This window comes from Berkeleyomyces rouxiae, assembly GCF_048999995.1.
Source record: "Berkeleyomyces rouxiae strain 22BRR77 chromosome Unknown BrBRR77_ptg000011l, whole genome shotgun sequence".
NCBI classification, from domain to species: domain Eukaryota; kingdom Fungi; phylum Ascomycota; class Sordariomycetes; order Microascales; family Ceratocystidaceae; genus Berkeleyomyces; species Berkeleyomyces rouxiae.
The window spans coordinates 164877-187801 of NW_027396501.1; the positions used below are offsets into that span (position 1 = coordinate 164877).

The following is a 22925-nucleotide window of genomic DNA, read 5'->3' on the forward strand; positions in this document are numbered from 1 at the left end:
ATGTCCCTCTTCGAAGTCCTGCCTATGGTGGTGCAGGCCAGTCTTGTATCTTGTGCTGAAATACTGCCAAGTTTGACAAGCTGACTTTACCAATTTCTTGTTTTCCCCTTTCACCAATACTCTTTACGGATCCTGCACGTCTTTGTTTCCATGCTGTCTGTTGTCATATACCAATTACCCGATCGATGATGAGTCCCCATTACACATGTTAGTCTATTCTCCCACAACCGGAATCGTGTTCGTTTACATCCATCGAACCATGTCCCAGGGGGTTCTTAGCTATTGTGGAGGCGATTATGTCGCGGCGATTGATGATTGTGCCAACTGAGTAGCCACTCTGGTGTACACTTGTTACCAGAACTTGGTAGTTCTCAGGGGACCTTCTGCATCTTGCAGGCAACAGATTTATGGGCTATGGAACTGAGCGATTGTTGTTTGTTATAACCTACAGGCCTGGCTCTTACTTCTATGACCAATGCCATAACTAGGGAGGACAACAAGGTTGAAAAACCTTTGCCTTTGCGGGTACTGAGCTGCGTTCTCAACTTATTCCCACTTAAGTGTCATGAATAGCCATTCTTGCCATTGCCATTGCATAGGGTTATGCCTGGCACCTTACCCCGCTTCCGTTGTGTCACGCTAATGTTCCAAGGACGTATGATGATACGGTTATACCACTTGGTGGTCTGTGTAACCTTGAGGTGTCACTCCGGTTTATCTACTCGGGTGTGGCCGGCTTGCACACTATAGATCATCGCTATTAGGTAACTCGGTACTCTGCAGTTGATGCAGCTTATTCTGAGTTGACTGCTATTCTCGTTCCTTTTGTGTCAACAGCGTTTGAGCGTGGGGCCCACACCTGTTAGGCCGATATCGCTGTAACGCGACATATCGTTGCCTGGGTGTCTTGAGGGATTTTCAGTTCTGCTGCTGCCGTGTTGGTTTATCTCGTGAACTAACATCCGGTTTGATAGTAGCGTCTGGTAACGTTGAGTTACGTATGTCCCCACTTTCGGTTATCTGTGATTTGGTTCTAGCTTGGGAAGATCTCTGTTGTCAGAATCTGCAACGCCTTAAATAGCGTTGCCTTCTGCCCTGTGTGATCAGGTTAACTCTTGCTCCCCAAGCTTAACAATCACATACACCCCTTTTGCCATTCTTCTTTGTATACTAGTTTATAGTATCACTTCTTCGATAGTACCTTCTTCTTTAGTACTATATCTTTAATTATCACTTGTTTCTTGATAGCCTTCATTGCATCAGTACCTTCTGTCGTCTTCGTTACCTCAGTGTTCCTGTGATTGTTTATTCCCTTCCGTGTGTTATAAGATCAATTAGTTGAGTGTGCCTCTTTACCTCAAACCGACCATACGACCTAGAGAGTTCTATCCTCTCCTCCCGGCCGTATATCCGCGCAGGCCTGACTGTCCACCTCTGGAACCTATCATTGTCCTGAGTCGTTGGCTTTCTAGAACCCTAATGGTTTCCTTGGGCCCTATCCGTAATATTTTGTTAAGCTTCATTTAAAGACTCACACATTCTTCCAACTCTTTGTTATTCTTTAGCACACCTTATTCTTCTTTTCGTTCCGGCTCTCGACTACGGCCGATATCCCGTCTTCCTATGATCATACTAGCGCTGCTGTTGTTACACAACCTTCTTCGTCCGCTAGTCATAACTCGGCTCTTTCTGGTTCTTAGTTGATTCCATTTCTCAATCTACTTCTCTTCTTCTGTGGACAGTCAGTTGATGGCACTGTCTCTGTCCCAGCTCCTTTAATTTCGTTGAAGCACTTTGTTCCTCTAGGCTAATGTCGTCTCAAGCTTTGCGTTCCACTGCAAGCAATGAGAACCGGCGGGCTCACCGCACTACCGCTGAGCAGGTTCTCGATCCTGTTGATCAGGATGACCTACGGCTAGAACAAGTGCACAAGCGATATCCCGAATGCAGTTCGGACAGTTATTATGATTTGCGTCCGGTGTTCTTGCGGGATGGTGTACCTTCAACCACCTCTTGTCAAGACGCAGGTCATGCTGTTAATCTTGTCTCGACTGCCGAACATATCAATACTCTTCCGTCTGATGATGCACATCTAAATTTGCAACTTGTCAAGCAAAACCTGGATGGCATGCTCACACGTGGCTTCATTGCCCCTACTTCTTCAGTGTTGGCTTCTCCGATTCTTTGTCCTCGGGAACCAGGCAGTGTACGATCTTCTGTTGATTTACGGGCGGTCAACTACCTTATTTTATAAGCTGTTCATTTGGTCCCGCATCAACCAGTCGTTACAACTTGCCACATCTGAACGGGGGTTTCCAGAAAGCCATGTCTACCAGCTATGCACCTTTTGGCTTGCAGCAATGATGTTGCCAACTCCCAGATTACTTTGAGTTACAACATGGTACCTGAGTGTATAAAGTGTTGTTGTTGAGTTTACTCACACACCTGCCATTGTGCCAAAGCATGTTATTGAGTTCTTGTGGGATTTCTTGGACAGTTTATGTCTGTTTTTAGACCTCTGTGTCTGTATTTCTTGGCCTTTGTCTTGCCTAATTGTTTTGACTCCTGTTGGGTCTATTTATATGATATCAGCAGCTAGTGTCTGTTCTTTGCTGAGCTCGTTGGTTCTACGAACAGCTCGTGTCTGTTCTTTGGGTTGACACCTCTTAATGCCTCTTCCTTGTGACACCGTGTGTCCATCGGCGACTGCTTTTTTTGTGTCTCTTCTTTGACCACTATGGTGCTTGCGTTTGACCCCTGCTGGGTTATAATTGCCGACAGCTCGTGTCTGTCCGGGTATTGATAGTTTATATCTACTCGCTTTGCTGACAGCCCGTGTCTGTCTGGGTATTGACAGTTGCTGTCTACTCGCTTTGTTAACAGCTCGCTTCTGTCCCACTTCTTGACAGTTATGTCTAGTCTTCGTGCCACAGTTGTGTCTAATGCGTTAGGCCACTGTTCGGACTATTTTCTTTCGGCTGTTGTTGTGTCTACTTACGACCACTATACGTCTACTTCTTGTGACATGTTCTGTGTCCTCTACTTTGGACAGCTCTCTTGCCTGTTACTTTCTTCGACTCTGTTACGTCTACTTGCGACTACTCTATGTCTCCTTTCTGCGACCTCTTTGTGTCTTCACTTGGGCCTACTCTCTGCCTCTCTCTTTTGGACAATATCTTGTTGTTTTTCTTCTCGTTAAAAGAAACACGATGTCCCTCTTCGAAGTCCTGCCTATGGTGGTGCAGGCCAGTCTTGTATCTTGTGCTGAAATACTGCCAAGTTTGACAAGCTGACTTTACCAATTTCTTGTTTTCCCCTTTCACCAATACTCTTTACGGATCCTGCACGTCTTTGTTTCCATGCTGTCTGTTGTCATATACCAATTACCCGATCGATGATGAGTCCCCATTACACATGTTAGTCTATTCTCCCACAACCGGAATCGTGTTCGTTTACATCCATCGAACCATGTCCCAGGGGGTTCTTAGCTATTGTGGAGGCGATTATGTCGCGGCGATTGATGATTGTGCCAACTGAGTAGCCACTCTGGTGTACACTTGTTACCAGAACTTGGTAGTTCTCAGGGGACCTTCTGCATCTTGCAGGCAACAGATTTATGGGCTATGGAACTGAGCGATTGTTGTTTGTTATAACCTACAGGCCTGGCTCTTACTTCTATGACCAATGCCATAACTAGGGAGGACAACAAGGTTGAAAAACCTTTGCCTTTGCGGGTACTGAGCTGCGTTCTCAACTTATTCCCACTTAAGTGTCATGAATAGCCATTCTTGCCATTGCCATTGCATAGGGTTATGCCTGGCACCTTACCCCGCTTCCGTTGTGTCACGCTAATGTTCCAAGGACGTATGATGATACGGTTATACCACTTGGTGGTCTGTGTAACCTTGAGGTGTCACTCCGGTTTATCTACTCGGGTGTGGCCGGCTTGCACACTATAGATCATCGCTATTAGGTAACTCGGTACTCTGCAGTTGATGCAGCTTATTCTGAGTTGACTGCTATTCTCGTTCCTTTTGTGTCAACAGCGTTTGAGCGTGGGGCCCACACCTGTTAGGCCGATATCGCTGTAACGCGACATATCGTTGCCTGGGTGTCTTGAGGGATTTTCAGTTCTGCTGCTGCCGTGTTGGTTTATCTCGTGAACTAACATCCGGTTTGATAGTAGCGTCTGGTAACGTTGAGTTACGTATGTCCCCACTTTCGGTTATCTGTGATTTGGTTCTAGCTTGGGAAGATCTCTGTTGTCAGAATCTGCAACGCCTTAAATAGCGTTGCCTTCTGCCCTGTGTGATCAGGTTAACTCTTGCTCCCCAAGCTTAACAATCACATACACCCCTTTTGCCATTCTTCTTTGTATACTAGTTTATAGTATCACTTCTTCGATAGTACCTTCTTCTTTAGTACTATATCTTTAATTATCACTTGTTTCTTGATAGCCTTCATTGCATCAGTACCTTCTGTCGTCTTCGTTACCTCAGTGTTCCTGTGATTGTTTATTCCCTTCCGTGTGTTATAAGATCAATTAGTTGAGTGTGCCTCTTTACCTCAAACCGACCATACGACCTAGAGAGTTCTATCCTCTCCTCCCGGCCGTATATCCGCGCAGGCCTGACTGTCCACCTCTGGAACCTATCATTGTCCTGAGTCGTTGGCTTTCTAGAACCCTAATGGTTTCCTTGGGCCCTATCCGTAATACTCGTGTCCACAGACAAGAGGAAGGTAAAAAAGAATGGGAATAACGAAAGGCAACCTCATCAACCGAGGGGCAGCACCAAGGATCTTAAGTGGGAATAAGTTGAGAACGCAGCTCAGTACCCGCAAAGGCAAAGGTTTTTCAACCTTGTTGTCCTCCCTAGTTATGGCATTGGTCATAGAAGTAAGAGCCAGGCCTGTAGGTTATAACAAACAACAATCGCTCAGTTCCATAGCCCATAAATCTGTTGCCTGCAAGATGCAGAAGGTCCCCTGAGAACTACCAAGTTCTGGTAACAAGTGTACACCAGAGTGGCTACTCAGTTGGCACAATCATCAATCGCCGCGACATAATCGCCTCCACAATAGCTAAGAACCCCCTGGGACATGGTTCGATGGATGTAAACGAACACGATTCCGGTTGTGGGAGAATAGACTAACATGTGTAATGGGGACTCATCATCGATCGGGTAATTGGTATATGACAACAGACAGCATGGAAACAAAGACGTGCAGGATCCGTAAAGAGTATTGGTGAAAGGGGAAAACAAGAAATTGGTAAAGTCAGCTTGTCAAACTTGGCAGTATTTCAGCACAAGATACAAGACTGGCCTGCACCACCATAGGCAGGACTTCGAAGAGGGACATCGTGTTTCTTTTAACGAGAAGAAAAACAACAAGATATTGTCCAAAAGAGAGAGGCAGAGAGTAGGCCCAAGTGAAGACACAAAGAGGTCGAAGAAAGGAGACATAGAGTAGTCGCAAGTAGACGTAACAGAGTCGAAGAAAGTAACAGGCAAGAGAGCTGTCCAAAGTAGAGGACACAGAACATGTCACAAGAAGTAGACGTATAGTGGTCGTAAGTAGACACAACAACAGCCGAAAGAAAATAGTCCGAACAGTGGCCTAACGCATTAGACACAACTGTGGCACGAAGACTAGACATAACTGTCAAGAAGTGGGACAGAAGCGAGCTGTTAACAAAGCGAGTAGACAGCAACTGTCAATACCCAGACAGACACGGGCTGTCAGCAAAGCGAGTAGATATAAACTATCAATACCCGGACAGACACGAGCTGTCGGCAATTATAACCCAGCAGGGGTCAAACGCAAGCACCATAGTGGTCAAAGAAGAGACACAAAAAAAGCAGTCGCCGATGGACACACGGTGTCACAAGGAAGAGGCATTAAGAGGTGTCAACCCAAAGAACAGACACGAGCTGTTCGTAGAACCAACGAGCTCAGCAAAGAACAGACACTAGCTGCTGATATCATATAAATAGACCCAACAGGAGTCAAAACAATTAGGCAAGACAAAGGCCAAGAAATACAGACACAGAGGTCTAAAAACAGACATAAACTGTCCAAGAAATCCCACAAGAACTCAATAACATGCTTTGGCACAATGGCAGGTGTGTGAGTAAACTCAACAACAACACTTTATACACTCAGGTACCATGTTGTAACTCAAAGTAATCTGGGAGTTGGCAACATCATTGCTGCAAGCCAAAAGGTGCATAGCTGGTAGACATGGCTTTCTGGAAACCCCCGTTCAGATGTGGCAAGTTGTAACGACTGGTTGATGCGGGACCAAATGAACAGCTTATAAAATAAGGTAGTTGACCGCCCGTAAATCAACAGAAGATCGTACACTGCCTGGTTCCCGAGGACAAAGAATCGGAGAAGCCAACACTGAAGAAGTAGGGGCAATGAAGCCACGTGTGAGCATGCCATCCAGGTTTTGCTTGACAAGTTGCAAATTTAGATGTGCATCATCAGACGGAAGAGTATTGATATGTTCGGCAGTCGAGACAAGATTAACAGCATGACCTGCGTCTTGACAAGAGGTGGTTGAAGGTACACCATCCCGCAAGAACACCGGACGCAAATCATAATAACTGTCCGAACTGCATTCGGGATATCGCTTGTGCACTTGTTCTAGCCGTAGGTCATCCTGATCAACAGGATCGAGAACCTGCTCAGCGGTAGTGCGGTGAGCCCGCCGGTTCTCATTGCTTGCAGTGGAACGCAAAGCTTGAGACGACATTAGCCTAGAGGAACAAAGTGCTTCAACGAAATTAAAGGAGCTGGGACAGAGACAGTGCCATCAACTGACTGTCCACAGAAGAAGAGAAGTAGATTGAGAAATGGAATCAACTAAGAACCAGAAAGAGCCGAGTTATGACTAGCGGACGAAGAAGGTTGTGTAACAACAGCAGCGCTAGTATGATCATAGGAAGACGGGATATCGGCCGTAGTCGAGAGCCGGAACGAAAAGAAGAATAAGGTGTGCTAAAGAATAACAAAGAGTTGGAAGAATGTGTGAGTCTTTAAATGAAGCTTAACAAAATATTACGGATAGGGCCCAAGGAAACCATTAGGGTTCTAGAAAGCCAACGACTCAGGACAATGATAGGTTCCAGAGGTGGACAGTCAGGCCTGCGCGGATATACGGCCGGGAGGAGAGGATAGAACTCTCTAGGTCGTATGGTCGGTTTGAGGTAAAGAGGCACACTCAACTAATTGATCTTATAACACACGGAAGGGAATAAACAATCACAGGAACACTGAGGTAACGAAGACGACAGAAGGTACTGATGCAATGAAGGCTATCAAGAAACAAGTGATAATTAAAGATATAGTACTAAAGAAGAAGGTACTATCGAAGAAGTGATACTATAAACTAGTATACAAAGAAGAATGGCAAAAGGGGTGTATGTGATTGTTAAGCTTGGGGAGCAAGAGTTAACCTGATCACACAGGGCAGAAGGCAACGCTATTTAAGGCGTTGCAGATTCTGACAACAGAGATCTTCCCAAGCTAGAACCAAATCACAGATAACCGAAAGTGGGGACATACGTAACTCAACGTTACCAGACGCTACTATCAAACCGGATGTTAGTTCACGAGATAAACCAACACGGCAGCAGCAGAACTGAAAATCCCTCAAGACACCCAGGCAACGATATGTCGCGTTACAGCGATATCGGCCTAACAGGTGTGGGCCCCACGCTCAAACGCTGTTGACACAAAAGGAACGAGAATAGCAGTCAACTCAGAATAAGCTGCATCAACTGCAGAGTACCGAGTTACCTAATAGCGATGATCTATAGTGTGCAAGCCGGCCACACCCGAGTAGATAAACCGGAGTGACACCTCAAGGTTACACAGACCACCAAGTGGTATAACCGTATCATCATACGTCCTTGGAACATTAGCGTGACACAACGGAAGCGGGGTAAGGTGCCAGGCATAACCCTATGCAATGGCAATGGCAAGAATGGCTATTCATGACAGTATGCTCCTTTTAAATGACTGATTTCCACAGCAGTACTAAGATCGCCACATCCTAGACTAGAATCAAGTCGGAGAATTCGCAAAAGGAAGCCGGGCATCTAGGGACACGGAAGTCCACCGGGCTTTGCAGAATCGGAACAGAAGGAATAAGCCAACCATACGGGTCTAGACACAGCATGACTCCGCAGGCAAGAATTGTAGATCTCGATGCACCAACAACATCGTGACGTATAGGGGATCAACGGAATCCCTAGCATGAAAGCTTGTACATCTGATCAACATAAAACAAGGCCTTGAAGTGCAACGACAACTTCGTAAGGGCCTCGTGTCCACAGACAAGAGGAAGGTAAAAAAGAATGGGAATAACGAAAGGCAACCTCATCAACCGAGGGGCAGCACCAAGGATCTTAAGTGGGAATAAGTTGAGAACGCAGCTCAGTACCCGCAAAGGCAAAGGTTTTTCAACCTTGTTGTCCTCCCTAGTTATGGCATTGGTCATAGAAGTAAGAGCCAGGCCTGTAGGTTATAACAAACAACAATCGCTCAGTTCCATAGCCCATAAATCTGTTGCCTGCAAGATGCAGAAGGTCCCCTGAGAACTACCAAGTTCTGGTAACAAGTGTACACCAGAGTGGCTACTCAGTTGGCACAATCATCAATCGCCGCGACATAATCGCCTCCACAATAGCTAAGAACCCCCTGGGACATGGTTCGATGGATGTAAACGAACACGATTCCGGTTGTGGGAGAATAGACTAACATGTGTAATGGGGACTCATCATCGATCGGGTAATTGGTATATGACAACAGACAGCATGGAAACAAAGACGTGCAGGATCCGTAAAGAGTATTGGTGAAAGGGGAAAACAAGAAATTGGTAAAGTCAGCTTGTCAAACTTGGCAGTATTTCAGCACAAGATACAAGACTGGCCTGCACCACCATAGGCAGGACTTCGAAGAGGGACATCGTGTTTCTTTTAACGAGAAGAAAAACAACAAGATATTGTCCAAAAGAGAGAGGCAGAGAGTAGGCCCAAGTGAAGACACAAAGAGGTCGAAGAAAGGAGACATAGAGTAGTCGCAAGTAGACGTAACAGAGTCGAAGAAAGTAACAGGCAAGAGAGCTGTCCAAAGTAGAGGACACAGAACATGTCACAAGAAGTAGACGTATAGTGGTCGTAAGTAGACACAACAACAGCCGAAAGAAAATAGTCCGAACAGTGGCCTAACGCATTAGACACAACTGTGGCACGAAGACTAGACATAACTGTCAAGAAGTGGGACAGAAGCGAGCTGTTAACAAAGCGAGTAGACAGCAACTGTCAATACCCAGACAGACACGGGCTGTCAGCAAAGCGAGTAGATATAAACTATCAATACCCGGACAGACACGAGCTGTCGGCAATTATAACCCAGCAGGGGTCAAACGCAAGCACCATAGTGGTCAAAGAAGAGACACAAAAAAAGCAGTCGCCGATGGACACACGGTGTCACAAGGAAGAGGCATTAAGAGGTGTCAACCCAAAGAACAGACACGAGCTGTTCGTAGAACCAACGAGCTCAGCAAAGAACAGACACTAGCTGCTGATATCATATAAATAGACCCAACAGGAGTCAAAACAATTAGGCAAGACAAAGGCCAAGAAATACAGACACAGAGGTCTAAAAACAGACATAAACTGTCCAAGAAATCCCACAAGAACTCAATAACATGCTTTGGCACAATGGCAGGTGTGTGAGTAAACTCAACAACAACACTTTATACACTCAGGTACCATGTTGTAACTCAAAGTAATCTGGGAGTTGGCAACATCATTGCTGCAAGCCAAAAGGTGCATAGCTGGTAGACATGGCTTTCTGGAAACCCCCGTTCAGATGTGGCAAGTTGTAACGACTGGTTGATGCGGGACCAAATGAACAGCTTATAAAATAAGGTAGTTGACCGCCCGTAAATCAACAGAAGATCGTACACTGCCTGGTTCCCGAGGACAAAGAATCGGAGAAGCCAACACTGAAGAAGTAGGGGCAATGAAGCCACGTGTGAGCATGCCATCCAGGTTTTGCTTGACAAGTTGCAAATTTAGATGTGCATCATCAGACGGAAGAGTATTGATATGTTCGGCAGTCGAGACAAGATTAACAGCATGACCTGCGTCTTGACAAGAGGTGGTTGAAGGTACACCATCCCGCAAGAACACCGGACGCAAATCATAATAACTGTCCGAACTGCATTCGGGATATCGCTTGTGCACTTGTTCTAGCCGTAGGTCATCCTGATCAACAGGATCGAGAACCTGCTCAGCGGTAGTGCGGTGAGCCCGCCGGTTCTCATTGCTTGCAGTGGAACGCAAAGCTTGAGACGACATTAGCCTAGAGGAACAAAGTGCTTCAACGAAATTAAAGGAGCTGGGACAGAGACAGTGCCATCAACTGACTGTCCACAGAAGAAGAGAAGTAGATTGAGAAATGGAATCAACTAAGAACCAGAAAGAGCCGAGTTATGACTAGCGGACGAAGAAGGTTGTGTAACAACAGCAGCGCTAGTATGATCATAGGAAGACGGGATATCGGCCGTAGTCGAGAGCCGGAACGAAAAGAAGAATAAGGTGTGCTAAAGAATAACAAAGAGTTGGAAGAATGTGTGAGTCTTTAAATGAAGCTTAACAAAATATTACGGATAGGGCCCAAGGAAACCATTAGGGTTCTAGAAAGCCAACGACTCAGGACAATGATAGGTTCCAGAGGTGGACAGTCAGGCCTGCGCGGATATACGGCCGGGAGGAGAGGATAGAACTCTCTAGGTCGTATGGTCGGTTTGAGGTAAAGAGGCACACTCAACTAATTGATCTTATAACACACGGAAGGGAATAAACAATCACAGGAACACTGAGGTAACGAAGACGACAGAAGGTACTGATGCAATGAAGGCTATCAAGAAACAAGTGATAATTAAAGATATAGTACTAAAGAAGAAGGTACTATCGAAGAAGTGATACTATAAACTAGTATACAAAGAAGAATGGCAAAAGGGGTGTATGTGATTGTTAAGCTTGGGGAGCAAGAGTTAACCTGATCACACAGGGCAGAAGGCAACGCTATTTAAGGCGTTGCAGATTCTGACAACAGAGATCTTCCCAAGCTAGAACCAAATCACAGATAACCGAAAGTGGGGACATACGTAACTCAACGTTACCAGACGCTACTATCAAACCGGATGTTAGTTCACGAGATAAACCAACACGGCAGCAGCAGAACTGAAAATCCCTCAAGACACCCAGGCAACGATATGTCGCGTTACAGCGATATCGGCCTAACAGGTGTGGGCCCCACGCTCAAACGCTGTTGACACAAAAGGAACGAGAATAGCAGTCAACTCAGAATAAGCTGCATCAACTGCAGAGTACCGAGTTACCTAATAGCGATGATCTATAGTGTGCAAGCCGGCCACACCCGAGTAGATAAACCGGAGTGACACCTCAAGGTTACACAGACCACCAAGTGGTATAACCGTATCATCATACGTCCTTGGAACATTAGCGTGACACAACGGAAGCGGGGTAAGGTGCCAGGCATAACCCTATGCAATGGCAATGGCAAGAATGGCTATTCATGACACGGGGCGCCTCCGGGGGAGCTGCTAGCGCGAATCCATCCCTTGTCCAAATGGTCTGCGAGCGTCTTGCGCAGAACCAACAATTCATCTCTCGACATGTTGTACAGGGGGCCCCATGGAACCTCTTTCTCTCGTCCTTGGTCGTCTTTCTTCATCTTTATGGCGTGGTCGATGCCTGGTCGGTTGGGCGGTAAATCTCCTTCGCCATCGTCTAGGAAAATCGGTGCTAAATGCTTGAGTTCCTGCGGGAGTCTCTCGGAAATCTCTTCTCTCGTGAGGCGGGCTTTCACCTCAAGGGCCTTGTTGATGTCTTGAATGGAGGCCGAAAACACTTGTAGCTTCTGTTTGCTCTTCCTTCCTCGTCGGATCTCTGCAGCAAAAACTGCTGCCATCACCATGCTTGCTTTCGGGGTGCCAGCGTGCGCTTCACGCCAGCCTTTTTCTCGGACAATAAGTCGGTCTCCTTGATCTTTGAAGGTAATCATTCGTTCTTTCGCGGAGTACACGACGTCGTTCTTCTCCATCCAGGGCTTTCCCAGGATCATGTCGTAGGCTAAATTCGGTATGACGTAACCGTAAACTTTCTCTTTGCGACCGTCGATATCAATGTCGCACACTGCAATCTCTGAAATCCATCTCTTCTTCGTGTCGTTTTCTGCAAGTAGTAGTTCTCTTCTCTTTACGGGGATACGCTGAAGACCCCGTCGCTTGACTAGACTTTCGTCAAATGCTGATGTTACCAAGCATCCAGTGTCGAGCAGTGCGTCACAATAAAAGAAGTTGTTGACGAAGGTCTCGATCAAAAACGGTGTGGAATGCATGTGGTTGACTGCATCAGCATTGGCGGCATTGGTGTCGGTTCTCTTCTTGCGTCTTCTCTTCTTTAAACTCTGGGGCCGAAATTCGTCAGAGTCCACTCTTTTGTCCGCCTCGTGCGGAACGCTCTCGATAATCTCGTTCATCGGCTCTGAAACTTCTGGAATCATCGTGTGATTCACTCTCGCCGGTCGACGGCTCGGGGCAAACTTCGGGCAGTCAAGGGACCGGTGGCCCGTGGCAAGGCAACGGAAACAGGCGTTGCCAGACTTCGCCTTCTCTTTCTCATCTGCAGATCTCCAAGGTGCGCGGGGTTTGACGGAACGGGCGCGTTGGCTTTCATTGCTTTGGAGCGGCGTGTGGAAGGCGTTGACACTCATTGTCACGCGTTCTTCATCATTGTCGGGGTGCAGTTGCTGGTCCACGACGCTCGGGGTTACAACTTTGGCGAACATTGTTTCCGCTTTCGTCTCGGTGTACCACGTCAAAGTCTTCGACGGGTCCTTGGGACTATATCCTGGTAGCGCTTCCACTCGTCCGGCTACCCTCTTTACCTTCTCGACCCATCTCGGGTAGTCGTCGTTGGGGAGGTTTTTAACTGTGAGGTACACCTGAAGTGTCGAGTTTATGGCGGAGTTCAGGTGTAAAATCTTAACGCGGTCGGGCCAGTCCAAACCTCCACATAAGCCAACTTGGTGCTCGAAATCTTGTAGGAAAGACACAAAACTCTGGTGACTTCCCATCTGTATAGCGCAGAGCTTCTGGCCTGCCTTCTGGATCGCGTCCTTGTCTTCAAACTGGTCGTTGATGTGCTGAAGAAAACTCTTCCAATCCCAATCGTGTATGGCGCCATCGGTGAACCATTGTTCTACTCTCGCTTGTTGCTCAGCGTGAATACTCATGAAAATGCTGAGACAAATTGCTTGGGAAGACCCGATGACGTGAGCTGCGATTTGCGCGCGGACCTTCAACTGTTTAAAATATCTGGGGAAGGACAAAAGCTTTCCATCCCACTCTGGCCACGGTGCGTTGTAGCGGTGGTTAATCATCGGTTGTGAAGGTGGTAGGGCAAGTGCAGGCGCGGGAGGAGCCGGGGCTTGTAGTTTCGCGTGGTTCTGTAGTATCATCTGGACTATTGCGAGTTGCTGAGGCGTAAATACTTCTAATCCTGGGGTATTGGTGGGCTGCTCCTGTTGGAAGTCGCGGGGTAGCCCGGACAGAACATCTTCTGTTTTGTCGTTCATCGTTAAAGTATACTATCTCACGGCCTGAATGCGAGTCCTAACTTCTTTCGTCACGTGCGGAACTATTACGGATAGGGCCCGAAGAAAGGATTAGGGTTCCGGGTACAGCCAACGACTCGGGACAATGATAGGTTCCTGAGGTGGACAGTCGGGCCTGTGGAGGAAGACGTCAGTTAGACAGAGTGCTAAGACGTATGGTCGGTTGAGATGAAGAGGCAACACACAACTTAGATGGCTATTCTGAGAATAGAGCGGCACAAAGAGGAAGGAGGAGGAACAATCACACACTTCAAAGAAGAAGAAAGGTTGAACTGCAAAGAAAGCAAGAACAGAATGGTATAAAGAAGAAGAAGAAGGTAAGCAAGTGCATGTGATTGTTAAGCTTGGAGAACAAGAGTAAACCTGATCAACTCAGGGCAGGAGACGACGATATTTATGTTGTCGGCGCTCCTGACAAAACTCTGTCTTCCCAAGCTAGAAACAATCAACATCTAACTACGAACAAAAGATAAGTCTCGTGTAAACAAGACGTAACAGGTTCGTAACAATCGAACCAGATAACAACCCCCACCTAAGCACGCAATGGCAATTGCAACAAGAAAACTCCGCAGCAGCAGAACAACGTCTATCAGAGCACCCGTGCTCAGCACATCCCACGACAACCTCATATCCGTTGATCAACTCACGATCTACACAGACCAACCTGTGCCATAAGCGCATCTTCATAGGTCGCCGACCTTCGGCGTTGTGGAAAAGAAGAGTGGGGTAGGTCTCATGCATAACCCTTAGCATGAGCAGTGTCAGGATAGCTATTCATGACAGGAACGTGGTATTCTTCGCTTAAGAACCTTGACACTTATGCAAGGTCGGCGGACTTCGGATGGTGGGGGGACGGGAAGCTTCCTCACAGGCTTCTAAGAGAACGTAAGGGGTAATGAAGCTTCCTCACAAGCTTCTAAGATAAAAAAATTGTGATGTTAAAGATAATATGTGACGGGTTGTCTAAGTACGGAGAAAACTCATAGTTAGGTCCAATGCTGTTTATTATCTTTAACATAGGGAAGAAAAGAAAGAAAAGGAAGAAGAAAATCTAAACTCAAGATGGGGGAACTGGCCATGCTTTATAGGCGTTCAAGAATCCAGTTGTGTGGGCCCCACCGGGGCAATCGGCCCTATGACCCCTGTCCAAGAAAAGTGGGGCATCATCCCTGTACACAAAAGTGGATCCCGATCCACTTGACACAAAAAGTGGGGCCGGCCCCTGGTCGAATAAAAGTGGGTCGACAAACCCTAACCCGAAAGTGAACCCAACTTCAAATCACACAAAAAGTGGGTCAACATGGATCAGCCCAAAGATGATCCAACATCGGGTCCACGACCCGTAACAGTTGTTGTGTCTACTTATGTCATGAATAGCCATTCTTGCCATTGCCATTGCATAGGGTTATGCCTGGCACCTTACCCCGCTTCCGTTGTGTCACGCTAATGTTCCAAGGACGTATGATGATACGGTTATACCACTTGGTGGTCTGTGTAACCTTGAGGTGTCACTCCGGTTTATCTACTCGGGTGTGGCCGGCTTGCACACTATAGATCATCGCTATTAGGTAACTCGGTACTCTGCAGTTGATGCAGCTTATTCTGAGTTGACTGCTATTCTCGTTCCTTTTGTGTCAACAGCGTTTGAGCGTGGGGCCCACACCTGTTAGGCCGATATCGCTGTAACGCGACATATCGTTGCCTGGGTGTCTTGAGGGATTTTCAGTTCTGCTGCTGCCGTGTTGGTTTATCTCGTGAACTAACATCCGGTGTGACGGGTTGTCTAAGTACGGAGAAAACTCATAGTTAGGTCCAATGCTGTTTATTATCTTTAACATAGGGAAGAAAAGAAAGAAAAGGAAGAAGAAAATCTAAACTAAAGATGGGGGAACTGGCTCTGCTTTATAGGCATTCAGGAATCCAGTTGTGTGGGCCCCACCAGGGCAACCAGCCCTATGACCCCTGTACAATAAAAGTGGGGCATCATCCCTGTACACAAAAGTGTGTCCCGACCCACTTGACACAAAAAGTGGGTCGCACCCTGGTCGACTAAAAGTGGGTCCACAAACCCTAACCCGAAAGTGGACCCAACTTCAAATCACACAAAAAGTGGGTCAACATGGATCAGCCCAAAGATGATCCAACATCGGGTCCACGACCCGTAACATTACCCCCCTCCTCTCATCCGTGTGCGGGGGCCTGTCATAGCGCCAGTCTGTGGCTCTCCAACGTCATCCTCATCTCCAAACTCGGCTTCGAAAGTCTCCAGTGCTTCCGTCTCCTCAAAGTCGGCTCGCGGTCTCCAGTCTGGCTCTGCATACCCTGCCCATTTGACAAGTACCTCTCTGCGGTAGCCTCTTCCTACGCGTCTCCGGCGGCTTCTCAAGATTCGCTCGACCAAGTATTCAGGCTCTCCATATTCGTTCTCTTCGAGCGCGGGGGGTTGCGTGTCGTCGGTCTTTTGGGAGGGGAGTGGATTCCCGGCTGCTCTCTTGATCAGGTCGACATGGAACTTCGGGTAGATATTCGTAGGCACATCAAGCTCGACAACGTGGGGAGATACGACTTTCGTCACTCGGTATTTGGCGTTGACCCACGACATTTTCTTGGAAATCTGGGGTGTCGAAATGTTCTTTAGCTTGAGCCACACTAGGTCGCCTACTTCGAAACGTTCTTGGCTGCTGCGTGACTTGTTGGCCTGATTCTCCATTTCTTGCTGTCGTGACGCCATGGCGGCTTGTGCCAACTCCCAGCCTTCACGGAATCTCTCAACGAATCTCTCGGCGTCTTGCTGTTCCAGTGTCTTCGGCGACTCTTCCGGTTGGACTTGCTCGATCGTGTCCACATGGTAGCCGTGGGTGAGGAAAAACGGGCTCACCCCCATGGACGTATTGCGGTTGTTGATGGCTAACATTGCGGCAGGCAACAGTTCCGGCCAGTCGTACTGGGAATAGGTAACGAACGCTCTCATGTACGCCAACACTTCCTGGTTCATCCGTTCCGTGGCTCCGTCTGTCTGGGGATGGAATCCCGTGGATAGTCTTCTCTCGATGCTGGTTAAACGACATAGGCTGCTCCAAAATTCGCTCGTCCAGTTGGTTCCTCTGTCTGACGTGAGGGCGTGTGGGAAGCCGTGATACTTCCAGTGACATTGCAAGAATCTCTCGGCGCAATGTGTCGCGGTCATTGTTGTCATCGCTTCAAGGGTCACAGCTCCTGTCAATCTGTCGACAATCACCATCAGGTATCTCGGGTCGCCGGGCTTCCGTGCCGGCAGTTCAGTCATGAAATCGATTCCCAGCTCTGAATGTGGTCTTTCCGGTATCGGCAGTGGTCGTAGTAGTCCTTTCTTCCGTTCTCGCCAAACTTTGGATCTTCCGCACACGTCGCAGTTCGCACAGAAGCGACGTACATCTCTCGAAATACCGGGCCAGAAGAAGTCGCGTGATAGAATGGCAAGCGTGCCGTCTCGTCCCGGGTGGCCAGTAACGTGTGAATCATGTGTACTCTGAATCAACGCTGTCCGTAGGGGCTCCCAGTCTGGTATAAAAAGCTTCTGTCGATATACAAGGGCGCCTCGGTTGTCGAATTCACATTCGGCTATGGATATAGCCACCTTCTTGGTCAGTGTCGGGGGAAAACTTCTCTCTGCGGTCGCTAGAGCCTTGTACATTTCGTGGAAATCGCTGTCCTTCGTCTTTGCTTCGTCCCACAGGCGCTGTAAATCTTGCTGCGAAAATATCTGGTCTCCGTGGGGGACAATGTCGGTTCTCTGAACGATCTCCGCCGGGGACAGAGCTACTGTCGTTGCTTCGGGAAGCCAGTGATCCTTGACTAGCTTCATGATTCGAGATTTGAGTCGCTCATCATCCTCGCCCTGGGGGGTGTCCTGCTCTCGTCGACTCAACGCATCGGGCTTTCCGTTCTTGACTCCTGCTCGAAACTCCAGTTGGAAATCATACTCTGAAAGTGTCTGTGACCACCGAACCTGTCTCTCCGATAGCTTGCGCGTTGTCATGAAATATTGAAGATTCCTGTGGTCGGTAAGAATCTTAAACGGGGCTCCAAGACTCTTTAGTTCGCCTCTCCATTCTTCAAGACACTTTATGACAGCCAACAACTCTTTATCATGGATCTCGTAGTTGACTTCGGCGGGGCTCAGCTTCTTTGAGAAAAATGCAACGGGGCGGAGGCTTCCAGTCTCGTCGACCTGCGACAGCGTACCTCCCAGTGCCCATCCTGAGCAGTCGCACTCTACTATTGTAGGCCGTTCTTCATCCCACATTGCTAGCACGGGGGCTCTCATGAAGTCGTTCTTCAGCTTCTCAAAGGCTTGATTTTCTGTCTTGCTCCACTTCCACGGCTCTTCTTTCTTCGTAAGTCGAACTAGCGGCGCTGCAACTTCGCTGAATAACGGGATAAATTGGCGGTAAAAATTCGCAAAGCCAAGAAAACTGCGGACGCTTTTCACATTCGTCGGAGGCTGCCACTCGCGGATTGCAGCCACTTTAGCGGGATCAACTTTTATCCCCTCTCCGGCCTGGATGATAAAGCCCAGGTACTTCGTCTCGGTCACTGCAAACTCGCACTTGTTCAGGTCTAAACGTAGACCAGCATCGCCCAATCTCTCCAACACAAGGTTCACTTTTCTCATGTGGTCCTTGTGACTTCCGTCGGTGTAAATTAGTACATCGTCAAGGTACGCGGAACAAAAGTCGTCCAAATAGTCGCGGAGCGTGCTGTTGATGTATCGTTGAAACGTGGCGGGTGCTCCGGATAGTCCAAAGGGCGTAACTAGCCACTCGTATAGGCCGAACCTGGTCCGGAAAGCGGTTTTCCATTCGTCGCCTTCTGTGATTCGTATCTTGTGAAACGCGGCGCGGACATCGACCTTGGTAAAATAGCGTGCCTTGGCTAGCGCTCTCAGAGTTTCACTGATTAGCGGCAGCGGGTAACGATCTTTCTCGGTTATGTCGTTCAGTGCTCGATAGTCCACGCAGAATCGCAGACCGCCTCCGGGTTTCCGAACAAACAGGACAGGGGCGCCTCCGGGGGAGCTGCTAGCGCGAATCCATCCCTTGTCTAAGTGGTCTGCGAGCGTCTTGCGCAGAACCAATAATTCATCTCTCGACATGTTGTACAGGGGGCCCCATGGGACCTCTTTGTCTCGTCCTTGTTCGTCTTTCTTCATCTTTATAGCGTGGTCGATGCCTGGTCGGTTGGGCGGTAAATCTCCTTCGCCATCGTCTAGGAAGATCGGTGCTAAATGCTTGAGTTCCTGCGGGAGTCTCTCGGAAATCTGTTCTCTTGTGAGGCGGGCTTTCACTTCGAGGGCCTTGTTGATGTCTTGAATGGAGGCCGAAAACACTTGTAGCTTCTGTTTGCTCTTCCTTCCTCGTCGAATCTCTGCGGCAAAAACTGCTGCCATCACCATGCTTGCTTTGGGGGCGCCAGCGTGCGCTTCACGCCAGCCTTTCTCTCGGACAATAAGTCGGTCTCCTTGATCCTTGAAGGTAATCATTCGCTCTTTCGCGGAGTACACGACGTCGTTCTTCTCCATCCAGGGCTTTCCCAGGATCATGTCGTAGGCTAAATTCGGTATCACGTAACCGTAGACTCTCTCTTTGCGACCGTCGATATCAATGTCGCACACTGCAATTTCTGAAATCCATCTCTTCTTCGTGTCGTTTTCTGCAAGTAGTAGCTCTCTTCTCTTCACGGGGATACGCTGGAGACCCCGTCGCTTGACTAAACCTTCGTCAAATGCTGATGTTACCAAGCATCCAGTGTCGAGCAGTGCGTCACAATAAAAGAAGTTGTTGACGAAAGTCTCGATCAAAAACGGTGTGGAATGCATGTGGTTGACTGCATCAGCATGGACGATGTTGGTGCCGGTTCTCTTCTTGCGTCTTCTCTTCTTTAAACTCAGGGGCCGAAATTCGTCTGGGTCTACTCTTGTGTCCGCATCGTGTGGAACACTCTCGATAATCTCGTCCATCGGCTCTGAAACTTCTGGAATCATTGCATGGTTCATTCTCGCTGGTCGACGACTCGGGGCAAACTTCGGGCAGTCAAGAGACCGGTGGCCCGTGGCAAGGCAACGGAAACAGGCGTTGCCAGACTTTGCTTTCTCTTTTTCATCTGCAGATCTCCAAGGTGCACGGGGTTTGACGGGACGGGTGCGTTGGCATTCATTGCTCGGGAGCGGCGTGTGGAAGGCGTTGACACTCATTGTCACGTGTTCTTCATCATTGTCGGGGTGCGGTTGCTGGTCCACGACGCTCGGGGTTACAACTTTGGCGGACATTGTTTCTGCTTTCGTCTGGCTGTACCACGTCAAAGTCTTCGACGGGTCCTTGGAACTATATCCTGGTAGCGCTTCCACTCGTCCCGCTACTCTCTTTACTTTCTCAACCCATCTTGGGTAGTCGTCGTTGGGGAGGTTTTTGACTGTGAGGTATACCTGAAGTGTCGAGTTTATGGCGGAGTTCAGGTGTAAAATCTTAACGCGGTCGGGCCAGTCCAAACCTCCACATAAGCCAACTTGGTGCTCGAAATCTTGTAGGAAAGACACAAAACTCTGGTGACTTCCCATCTGTATAGCGCAGAGCTTCTGGCCTGCCTTCTGGATCGCGTCCTTGTCTTCAAACTGGTCGTTGATGTGCTGAAGAAAACTCTTCCAATCCCAATTGTGTATGGCGCCATCGGTGAACCATTGTTCTACTCTCGCTTGTTGCTCAGCGTGAATACTCATGAAAATGCTGAGACAAATTGCTTGGGAAGACCCGATGACGTGAGCTGCGATTTGCGCGCGGACCTTCAACTGTTTAAAATATCTGGGGAAGGACAAAAGCTTTCCATCCCACTCTGGCCACGGTGCGTTGTAGCGGTGGTTAATCATCGGTTGTGAAGGTGGTAGGGCAAGTGCAGGCGCGGGAGGAGCCGGGGCTTGTAGTTTCGCGTGGTTCTGTAGTATCATCTGGACTATTGCGAGTTGCTGAGGCGTAAATACCTCTAATCCTGGGGTATTGGTGGGCTGCTCCTGTTGGGAGTCGCGGGGTAGCCCGGACAGAACATCTTCTGACTTGTCGTTCATCGTTAAAGTATGCTATCTCACGGCCTGAATGCGAGTCTTAGCTTCTTTCGTCACGTGCGGAACGTGGTATTCTTCGCTTAAGAACCTTGACACTTATGCAAGGTCGGCGGACTTCGTGTGGTGGGGGGACGGGAAGCTTCCTCACAGGCTTCTAAGAGAACATAAGGGGTAATGAAGCTTCCTCACAAGCTTCTAAGACAACAAGGGGTCATGAAGCTTCCTAACAAGCTTCTAAGATAACAAGGGGTAGTGAAGCTTCCTCACAAGCTTCTAAGATAAAAAAAATGTGATGTTAAAGATAATATGTGACGGGTTGTCTAAGTACGGAGAAAACTCATAGTTAGGTCCAATGCTGTTTATTATCTTTAACATAGGGAAGAAAAGAAAGAAAAGGAAGAAGAAAATCTAAACTAAAGATGGGGGAACTGGCTCTGCTTTATAGGCATTCAGGAATCCAGTTGTGTGGGCCCCACCAGGGCAACCAGCCCTATGACCCCTGTACAATAAAAGTGGGGCATCATCCCTGTACACAAAAGTGTGTCCCGACCCACTTGACACAAAAAGTGGGTCGCACCCTGGTCGACTAAAAGTGGGTCCACAAACCCTAACCCGAAAGTGGACCCAACTTCAAATCACACAAAAAGTGGGTCAACATGGATCAGCCCAAAGATGATCCAACATCGGGTCCACGACCCGTAACATCCGGTTTGATAGTAGCGTCTGGTAACGTTGAGTTACGTATGTCCCCACTTTCGGTTATCTGTGATTTGGTTCTAGCTTGGGAAGATCTCTGTTGTCAGAATCTGCAACGCCTTAAATAGCGTTGCCTTCTGCCCTGTGTGATCAGGTTAACTCTTGCTCCCCAAGCTTAACAATCACATACACCCCTTTTGCCATTCTTCTTTGTATACTAGTTTATAGTATCACTTCTTCGATAGTACCTTCTTCTTTAGTACTATATCTTTAATTATCACTTGTTTCTTGATAGCCTTCATTGCATCAGTACCTTCTGTCGTCTTCGTTACCTCAGTGTTCCTGTGATTGTTTATTCCCTTCCGTGTGTTATAAGATCAATTAGTTGAGTGTGCCTCTTTACCTCAAACCGACCATACGACCTAGAGAGTTCTATCCTCTCCTCCCGGCCGTATATCCGCGCAGGCCTGACTGTCCACCTCTGGAACCTATCATTGTCCTGAGTCGTTGGCTTTCTAGAACCCTAATGGTTTCCTTGGGCCCTATCCGTAATATTTTGTTAAGCTTCATTTAAAGACTCACACATTCTTCCAACTCTTTGTTATTCTTTAGCACACCTTATTCTTCTTTTCGTTCCGGCTCTCGACTACGGCCGATATCCCGTCTTCCTATGATCATACTAGCGCTGCTGTTGTTACACAACCTTCTTCGTCCGCTAGTCATAACTCGGCTCTTTCTGGTTCTTAGTTGATTCCATTTCTCAATCTACTTCTCTTCTTCTGTGGACAGTCAGTTGATGGCACTGTCTCTGTCCCAGCTCCTTTAATTTCGTTGAAGCACTTTGTTCCTCTAGGCTAATGTCGTCTCAAGCTTTGCGTTCCACTGCAAGCAATGAGAACCGGCGGGCTCACCGCACTACCGCTGAGCAGGTTCTCGATCCTGTTGATCAGGATGACCTACGGCTAGAACAAGTGCACAAGCGATATCCCGAATGCAGTTCGGACAGTTATTATGATTTGCGTCCGGTGTTCTTGCGGGATGGTGTACCTTCAACCACCTCTTGTCAAGACGCAGGTCATGCTGTTAATCTTGTCTCGACTGCCGAACATATCAATACTCTTCCGTCTGATGATGCACATCTAAATTTGCAACTTGTCAAGCAAAACCTGGATGGCATGCTCACACGTGGCTTCATTGCCCCTACTTCTTCAGTGTTGGCTTCTCCGATTCTTTGTCCTCGGGAACCAGGCAGTGTACGATCTTCTGTTGATTTACGGGCGGTCAACTACCTTATTTTATAAGCTGTTCATTTGGTCCCGCATCAACCAGTCGTTACAACTTGCCACATCTGAACGGGGGTTTCCAGAAAGCCATGTCTACCAGCTATGCACCTTTTGGCTTGCAGCAATGATGT

At 47.9% G+C, this 22925-nt stretch overlaps 2 protein-coding genes across 2 annotated transcripts; both read right to left on the reverse strand.

Moving 5' to 3' along the window:
• Nucleotides 1-11613: 11613 nt before the first annotated feature.
• Nucleotides 11614-13683, reverse strand: BROUX77_007105 (uncharacterized protein; the record flags this gene model as incomplete). Its single annotated transcript, XM_073752164.1, has 1 exon — nucleotides 11614-13683. The coding sequence occupies one exon, from the start codon at nucleotides 13681-13683 to the stop codon at nucleotides 11614-11616; it is 2070 nt and encodes a 689-aa protein (XP_073602516.1).
• A 2206-nt stretch (nucleotides 13684-15889) lies between these two features.
• BROUX77_007106 (uncharacterized protein) lies at nucleotides 15890-20623 on the reverse strand (the record flags this gene model as incomplete). Its single annotated transcript, XM_073752166.1, has 1 exon — nucleotides 15890-20623. One exon carries the CDS (start codon nucleotides 20621-20623, stop codon nucleotides 15890-15892), a length of 4734 nt encoding a protein of 1577 aa, XP_073602517.1.
• Nucleotides 20624-22925: the final 2302 nt, after the last annotated feature.